The following is a 9,415-nucleotide window of genomic DNA, read 5'->3' on the forward strand; positions in this document are numbered from 1 at the left end:
CTTTGTATATATTTACAATATAATTTGGTTATTCTGAAGCTGCTATTGTCTGTTATATGTACAGAAATGAAGAATAAGCAATAGGACAGGATTCTTGTATTACTAGATTTTTGAACATAAAACCACCAAAACAACATTCTCATTCTAAGCAGTCACCATTGACTTTTTTCTCTTTCCTTTTTTCCCTCAGCTTTATTGTGATATGATTGACAAATAAAAATTATATATATTTAAGTCATACAATGTGATGTTTAAATATACATACCACAATCAAGCTAATTCACATATCCATCACTTCACATAGTTACCTTTTTTTGGTAGTGAGAACATTTAAGATCTACTCTATTAGCAAATTTCTAGTAAACAATATATTATGAACTGTTAACCGTAGTCAACATGGTGTACATTAATTAGGTCTTCACCATTGACTTTCTAATAGTCAAATTCAATGACTTCATATGTTTTATTCATTTAGATCTCTATGCAATATATTTGATTCTTTTAGCCCTTTCCTACTTCTTGAAATGCTGTACTTGGCTTTTAAGCCATGTTACTTTACTAGTTACTTATGGTAACTTAAATCTGTTGGTTTTATTGCCAGTATTTACTTACCTGTCTTCTGGCAAAATAGCACGCCCTATTTTTTATAGGAATCCCTCTCAACAATCTCAGCTTATATGATTTACTTCCACTAACAGCACAAGCATGATGTGGGCACTGACTGGCCCTCACCTGACCATCAAGCGGCAGTCTCCCATCTACGATAATTGGATCAGAGGTGGGCACATAATTGACAGATACAATTAGACACAAGGCAGTTTGCTAGGGCATCAGAGAAAAAAACTTTTTTTTCCGCCCCTTAGAAATGAGTGGAATAGGGTATAGAGAATGGAACTAACTTACTGTAGCCATTTGGCCACCACATGGAATTTTTGAATGGAGCCTAAGTAGTAAGAAGCCAAGTGAAGAGATGAAGCAAAATCTCTTCTTGGTGACACCTGGTGTTTGATTCTCTTATCACGTTGTACCTGAAACCAGTATACTATAAACTTTTCAGAGACAAGAGCCAATAAATCCTCTCCCTCTGCCACAATTTCGATTTGGGTTTAACCAGTTCGATTTGGGTTTTCTTTCCTTTGCAATTTAAACAGTACAAAAACAAATGAAACAACCTGCATATTTTACTGTGTACATCCAAATGCATACATATACATGCATAGAGAAAATTCTGGAAAGAGTCATTTCAAAGTCGTAGGAGGGGTTATCTCTGGAGAAAAGGGACTGTTAAGGTAGAAGAGATGACTGGGAAGGAATTTTTGTGTTATCTTTATTGTTAGACTGCTTTGCAACAAGGATGCATTTCTTGTGAAATTAAAAATAAAAATTCGATAAACACAAAGAAAACACTGCTCCCAACTCTACTATCCCCTCTCAACAACAAACAACAACAACAACAACTTCTATTGAATGAATGACAAATGTCTTTGCCTGATAGGATCTGGAGCAGTATAGCTAACCCCTCTCTCTCTTCTTTCCATTTTCTACAGTGGATCCTTAATGTTCCTGGAGGTTGTAAAGCTAAAGCAAATATACTTAAAACCGGGACTTTTGAACTCACTTTGCAAACCAATAATGATTTTTATAATTATTATTTTCTCTGCAATGGAAATTAATTGTATTTCAAAATACTTTTTCATGCTTACTCCAGTTAATGTATAGTTGCACCATTATCTTCTCTTCAAATTAGAAAACAAGGCAAAAGCTAATCTGGTGATTTGTCAAAAGATGTATAGTAAAACAGTGATAGTGATGGGATTCATGTCTTGCTTCTCAGCTGATGGGCATTCCATTTCACCATAATCTGCAGTTGGAGCAGGCTTTGGGGACTCCATTTTAGACTCACGCTGTGGTGTTAAATTGAAATTCGCTTCCCCCACCCCCCGTGGCCTGAGAATAACTCTGTTTAACTCTCTGATGCCTTTTTTTTCATGTCATATTTCTTTTCAGTTCTAACCCGACTGTAGGTATTTAAATGCCATGATGATACGGAGCGGAACCATTTTTAGTTGAGCATTCTGTTGCACAAAAGGTGAATTTCCATCAAGGGATACTCAGAAGGCAAGGTGTTTACTACACCTGCTAGGAATAAAAGGCAGTTTGTTTCATCTCAACAAGAGAGAACTGTCAACACTACCAGCTGAAATCACCTGGGGAGCCGTTTTCTTCAGAAGCGGTGAACCATTTTACCACAAGGTGGAGCAGTTTTACTATGTAGGAATGGAAAAAGGTGCGTTCTCACCTGAATCTTTTCTGACCCTGAATATTAAGTTCATTGCTCCAGAGCTGAAAGCTCTCTGTTTAACTGATCTCTAAGAATGAAGAGAGAGCCTGGCTTTGAAGCTACACGATGAGTTTAAAAAGTTAAGTCCCTTGAGCTCATTATTTTTCCATGTTTTTGGAAACAGAAGTGATATAATATGGGAGATAATCATAACTAATAATCTATATGAAAGCAATTTTGACAAGTTATAATTTTTATTGAAACAGGGACGACAAAATCCTTTACTCTAAAAGAAAAAAACTTTTAGACGACATGAAAAATAGGCCTCAGGATAAGAAACCTTTTTCTCAAATAAAGAAAATAAAAGAGCATGAAATTGTGAGGAATAGAATCGCATGATTCATATTACCTCCTGCCCTCAGCCTGAAGAATGAAAGCAAATCAGAGCGCCAAAGTCATGATTCTCTTCTGAAGTGGAACTGTATGAAATGATTTACAAATGATTTATATCAAAGAGAGGGAAAAAACGAACAGGCAGTTAACCCAACAGTTTGAAAAACTGGTCGCAAATAACGTCATTTTTGCTTGTTTCAAGCAAATGAAGCAGTTGAAAATTGCCCTTGCGAATGGAGGGCAACAGTGGGGATTTCTCAGAGGAGAAGATGTCCGTTCTTTTGGTGAGCGTGTTGTGGGGAGGGAGGTGAAGATTCCCTATTAAATCACCAATCAGAGTCGTGGGTTTACTTTCTACCACTGAGAACTGCTTGATTATATAGGAATAACACGTTTAAATGTGAATTTTCTTTTACACATCAGAGATCCACGGAAAGAGGTTTGAGATTTACCTGGGGAGATACATTTATCTCTGTTCTCAAAGCATCGAGATGTACCACGCCTTTAAAATAAGCATAAATTGAGGAGAGACTGGCTATGAGAGGAAACTGGTTATAGAAATAAAAGAACACAGTCTTGAATTGCTCCACAACAAACTTATTTATTTCACAATATTATAAATTGTGCTTGCTATATGCCATACCAGAATTTTTTTTTTTTTTTTTTTAAGGCCTTTTCCAGCCTTGGCCATCCCTAGGCTGTTAGGAGGATCATGATGTTTTACGGGGTTCTCTCCCTAGCCTACCAAACACTGCGAGCGTTGTAGGCCATTTCTCCGGTGTGGAAGCCTATTACTTGGCAATCCCACATTGGTCTGCTCCCCATCTGCAGCCCCCAAATTAGGGTTAATTCCTTACAGATGTCACAGCCCTAAATGAAGAGGCTTGGGTCTGAGTTGCCCTCAACCTGGGGGTGTGGTCCGGGGCGGGCTGAGCCTGGCTCCGCCCAGGGAGGGGGCGGAGCATCTCCGCGGCTCTGCCCCGCTGGCCCCGAGCTGCACGTGACCCGCGGACCCGCCTCCCGCCTGCTCCGCAGCGCCAGCTCGGCAGGCGCGGGGAGTGAGTCTCGAGTGAGACCCGCCAGGCTTCAACTCCCCGGCGCCGGAGCTCGGCGGGCAGCAACTTTCTCCCCGGAGCAGCCGCGGCGGCGGCTGCTGCCGTGGCATCCGGAGCGGGAGCCGGCGGCGGCGGCTCCTGCCCGCTCAGGCTGTCCAACCCTCCGAGACCGCCCGCCTGCGGAGCCTCGTCGCCCCGGGAAGCCCCGGGCCCCTGCTGCCCTATGTCCCGCAAGGCGAGCGAGAATGTGGAGTACACGCTGCGGAGTCTGAGCAGCCTCAAGGGCGAGAGGCGCAGGAAGCAGCAGGAGCCGGACGCGGCGAGCGCGGCCGGGGAGCGCAGCCTCCTGGCGGCCGCTGAGTCGAGCAGCAGCCTGCAGAGCGCGGGCGGCGGCGGCGGCGTCGGGGACCTGGAGCGCGCGGCGCGGCAGCAGTTCCAGCAGGACGAGACCCCCGCCTTCGTGTACGTGGTGGCGGTCTTCTCCGCGCTGGGCGGCTTCCTGTTCGGCTATGACACCGGGGTGGTGTCGGGGGCCATGCTGCTGCTCAAGCGGCAGCTCAGCCTGGACGCGCTGTGGCAGGAGCTGCTGGTGTCCAGCACGGTGGGGGCGGCCGCCGTCTCGGCGCTGGCTGGCGGGGCCCTCAACGGCGTCTTCGGCCGCCGAGCCGCCATCCTGCTGGCCAGTGCCCTCTTCACCGCCGGCTCCGCGGTGCTGGCCGCAGCGAACAGCAAGGAGACCCTGCTCGCCGGACGCCTGGTCGTAGGGCTTGGCATCGGTGAGTTCGGGCTCTGCGAAGGGCACCCGGGGATCCCTGGCGTCACCGCCCCTGACCCTGGTCGCTAGCTTCCTTTTGCTCCTCCCAGGGTCCCCGTCGGGTCTTGCCAGGTCTGAGAATACTCAGACCACTTCTCTTGCCCACCGGTTAATCCGGCCCCCAAGGCTCCCTAGGGGTATGGGGGTGGGGAGGGGCTCGAGCCCACGGGAATCTTCAGTAGCCCCTGGACAGGTGAATCCGCGGATTGTTGCTTCTCTGAGCACTTGCGAGAACCCCCGCTCATCACCCGCTTCTTTTCCTTGATCGAGCCCGACCTGATGCTGCCGTATAGTGTAGGAGGGAAGGTCTCTTTAAGTCTTTGCATTGTCTTGCTTTGTTTCTTCACTGCTAGCTCCTTTCTTTTTCTAGGATTCCAATCTCCGAACCCAACCAGTCTTAAAGTAGTAGTTAATTTTAAAGTTAAGTAATTCAGGACTCAAAAACTATACTTTGCTACCCCTTCTCTCTTCTCTAGTCATTTATCTTTAGGTGGAGTATAATTTTCCCCTCTTTTTGCGTTTACTTTTTTGCATTGTCTTTTGCTTTCACCTTTTCCCCAAACGAATTCCTCGATCCTCTATTTTTCTAACCTTTTCCTTTAAATCCATATTCACCCATTCTCTTCTTTTTGCCTCTCCTGCTTTCCCTTTGGGAACCAAATTATCTATTATAAGTCATGTTCACTTTCTAAATTCACTTAGGAACTACTCCCCATGTGGATAAATGCACAGCAGGATAGATATTTGCAGTTTACTTCAAAAATATGGGATTAAGGTTCCCAGGGCATTGATTTTTCACCCTGGTTGCTGAGCGGTGGAGGTGCACTTGGCAAGATCTTGGCAGACAGAAGCGATTTGGAATGTGCTCAGTATTATTAGAAAGCACTTTTGAGGGAAAGTGTGGGGGCGAGGGGGTGAGACTTAAATCTCACTATTAGTTTTTCTAAGACACACCACTGGTGCTTTTTAAATATTTCATTTTATAATTCGTTTTTTGTTTCCTTTAGGGTGCTGTTGACATATTTATCTCCTATTGCTGAGGCTTGATGAAAAGCCCTTTCTACCTGGGGTCCCTGATGTTCTGTCCATTCACCACTTGTTTGACATTTATGCTTTTCAGCCCTTTTCTGTAGGCTCTCAGGGGAAGAGAGCCCCATTTGTACAACTCACGTAGGAACTTGGAACCTAAATCCAGCTCATCACACTTTGTATCTGGATGCTGTCACTACTGACCTGCCTTTTGTTCATTGTACTGTTAATTAGTGAAGCCAGGTTAGGCCCTCAGTTAAATGTTTCCTTGCTACATTAAAGTCCAGAATGACCAAAAAGTACAGCTGAAGTGAAACCTTTTTTATAGGAACTACTAATGCCTTCAGGACCCTTCACCAAATCACCTGGTGTTTAAGTCAAATGATCAGGATTCTTAGCATTTTCTGCTTGGGACACCTGCACCTCCTTTTTTGTTTCTTCTGACATAGAAACAACAGTTTTATATAGGAAGATTTGTTCCATGAGACTGAATTTTACTTGTGATTTTGAAATTTAATGTTTTGTAGAAATCTCTAAATGAAGCCTCATAGTGTTTAGCTATGGCAAATATTGGGTATTTGGATGGTATATTGACTCTCTGATAGGAAAATTGAACTCCTGTTGTGTGTAAGGTCCCCTTCCAGGTGTTGTGAGCAGAACGATGAGGAGCATTTATGCTCCAGTAAGCGTGGCAGGGTGGAACTGAAGCAAGTTAGAACTTGCTGAGCTCCATAAGAAAGGTTCTCAGGGCTGAATTCAAAAAGAGCATGGTTACCTTGAGCAGAGGGAAGCTAGAAGCAATTCCAGATGAAAATAAAATGTTGAATAGTAGTTTAACAGAAGAAATGAGGAAAAGACCGTCTAAACCAGGGAATGAATTAAGAAAGGAAAGCATATGGCATGCTTGGGGAACAGGGTGGATGCAACAAAGAGGATGAAGTGGAGAGCAAGATTGGAAAGGTTGGTGTGCTGGAACCGTGGATGCCTCTGTGTCTCACAGCCTGGCCCTGTGGCGTCTGGGCTGCTTGCCTGACAGTACAGCCAGTTGAGACGTAGGTCGGTCCTACTAAGGCCTGTGTCACTCCTGAGGAATACACCCCTTAGGGTAGAACCCCTGATACAAAGCTTCATAAAACTTCTTTTCAAATAAAGAATGTTTTAAGGTTGTAAAACAGGCTGTATAATGGGCCACATTGAACAATACCACATTTCATATTAGAGTCTATGCAAAGGATATAATTGTATATGTAAAATCCTTAAAACTCACAAAGATTACTAATTTCACAAAGATTAAACTCTCAAAGAGAAGTCACAAGAATGATTTTTAGCTATACGGGAATGGGTCCCTAACATGAGCATTATTTTTAGGGATACTAAATTGGTTTTGTTTGTTTGATACATTAAATCTTGGTTAATTTCATTCTACCTTTTTAAGTAGTTAAATTTTATGTGTGGTCAGGAGTTGTGGTTTTTTTTTTTTGTTTTTTTGGTATTGTTGTCTTTTCGATACTTAGTAAATGTTGACAAGTTTGCAATGATAATTTCTTCCACAGATTTACCTGTGGTAAATATAAGATCCAGAAGGACAGAGTTTTTTGTTCATTTTGTTCACTGATGTATCCAAGACTTGTGGAGACACTTGTTGATGAATAAATTAAATGAATGGTGAGTAGGAACATTAAAATAATTCCATTGCTGGTAGGGTACAACTCTAAGTTAGGATATTGTTATGATTTTTTTTTCTAAATAGTGTATAGTAAAATATTTCTAAGGGTTTTAGTTTATAACAGTTTAACGAAATAATTCATTTTTCTGTTTGACAAATGCTAATTAAACTTTCATTATTGATTCTATCAGGTTTGGAGTAGGCAGTAATTAGGTAAAAATTCCACCCAGGAGGTTTTCATTCTCTAATGGGATAGAAAGACCATCCAGAAGCAATTAAAATACAATAGAGGTTTCTCTAAGTGCCACAGGACTGGCAAAAGAGTAGGCAATTGATTATTTGGGGGGAGGGGGAGTAAATAGAACATAGAATTAAGGAGGTTTTACAAAAACAATTATTTCAACTAAGGTTTGAAGAGTGAGTAGGAGTTCATCAGATGTAGAGAATCTGGGAAAGGAAGTAATATTTAATCTTTTAGTATATACTAGCTACCCTGCTGTTACTTTACATATGTTATCTCAATCCTTCTGACCCTTTGAAGTAGGTCCCCTTCTGCTAGATGTGGAAACAGCCTACAGCAGTTAAAAGACAATGTCACTGGTACAAAGTCAGGATTGAAAAAAAACAAAACCTCTTTCTCTTATCATACTGGACATTTAAGGTAGTCAGCAGCAGGTGTAAAGGCACAGAAAAATCAAAGCACTGTTTGAAGCATGAAGTGAATGAAGCGTGATGGGTGGTCATGAAACTGGAATGATTTTTTGGGGGGAAGAGGGGTAGGCTAAATAAAGTTTATTTGGCCGTGCTTATGCAGGACAGTCAATTGGAGGCTATTCGTTGTAAATAATGTGATCAGATTAAACATCCTTTGAATCTGCTCTCTGCCCCCACCTCCATTCTGCTTTTAAACTCTACTTTCTTCCCCAAAGCTCTTGCCTCTTTGAATTTTGTAGTATTAGAAGTCTTTGTCCAAGATTGTTACTACGGGGTGGGTAAAGCTTTGCATGCGGCCATGAATTTCTGGAATTGGAAGAGTCAGTAGGCCCTTCAGCAGAAACTTGCGAAAAAGATAAAGATATTAGTCGAGTATAGTCGTTAGTCTATATTAAACGAGTGACAGTAAAAGAAGCATCTGAAATCAGGGGTATTTTAGTTTAAAAGTCCTGTTTCCTTTATGAGTTACAACAAAATCAGCTTATTGAGTGCTAGTTTTGCATAGGGCATTATTTTAGGTTTTTGGTTTCATCAGAGCTTCCTTTCATTCTCCTGGTTTGGTTTGTTCTTATCCGTGACTTGAGTCCTGGGACCAGACCTTTGTCTCTGCCCTACTACCATTGCCACTCAAACTTTTTAAACTTGAAAACTCAAATTTGAAATAGTACACAGTAGTGGAGGTAGAAAATTTTCTAGCTTTCAGCTGGTCTAATTAAATATATATGAGATAGATTAACAAAAGGAACCAAATTTGATTACATACATATAGGCGGAAACCCCACATACGTGAGAGTTAAAGACTCCACATACATGAGAGGTTCAGAAACAACGTTAACATGAGATGTATGTATATTGTAGCAGTTTGAGCTAAGAATGAGGTAAGGCGCCTTGGCGTTTCTAAGGAGAGGAAGGTCATTCGAAAGATAAGAGCAGATATTCAGTAATTAGATGTTTGTCATGCCCTATAGATCAGTCATAAAGATATCTCTAGAGATGACATTTTTTAAGGGAGAGAGAAACGTTTCTCTTAAGCCCACAGTCCTGATTGCCTTCAGTGCCAAAGTGGCGCATCTTAGGCCTTTTATGACCCCTTCAACACAAATTTGCTGTCCCCAAACTTTTTGTATTCTAGAGAGTAATCTTATTTTGTATGTCCTTTATACACAATCACATTTTGCAAGATTTAGCAGTATTGTACCTGTAATCAAAGTTTTTAGATATAGTTAGGGTATATATAACAGGATTGAAAGAATGTGAGTTTGCACAGTTTTGCTTTATTTGATTGTTATCTGGGACCTTGTATTCTCTCATGTATAACACACAAAAAAGTTGTCTGGAAAGGGCAAATTACAAGAACATAGTACTATTATCACTGTTAGCATATACATAGCCCCAAAACCAGCAATTTAATTTAGCCCTTTCTCCATGGTGTTAGCATTTACTTTACTGCTCATTTAGTGTGT

The 9,415-nt window shown here is 41.9% G+C and overlaps 1 protein-coding gene across 1 annotated transcript in view; it reads left to right on the top strand.

Moving 5' to 3' along the window:
• Positions 1-3,692: 3,692 nt before the first annotated feature.
• SLC2A13 (solute carrier family 2 member 13) overlaps positions 3,693-9,415 on the top strand; it is a 305,609-nt gene continuing 299,886 nt past the window's right edge. The window contains exon 1 of the mRNA XM_006918238.3: positions 3,693-4,505. Coding sequence (XP_006918300.1) covers positions 3,953-4,505 — 553 coding nt within the window. The 5' untranslated portion in view covers positions 3,693-3,952. The remainder of the gene's footprint in view (positions 4,506-9,415) is intronic.

Source organism: Pteropus alecto, unplaced genomic scaffold, assembly GCF_000325575.1.
Source record: "Pteropus alecto unplaced genomic scaffold, ASM32557v1 scaffold778, whole genome shotgun sequence".
NCBI classification, from domain to species: domain Eukaryota; kingdom Metazoa; phylum Chordata; class Mammalia; order Chiroptera; family Pteropodidae; genus Pteropus; species Pteropus alecto.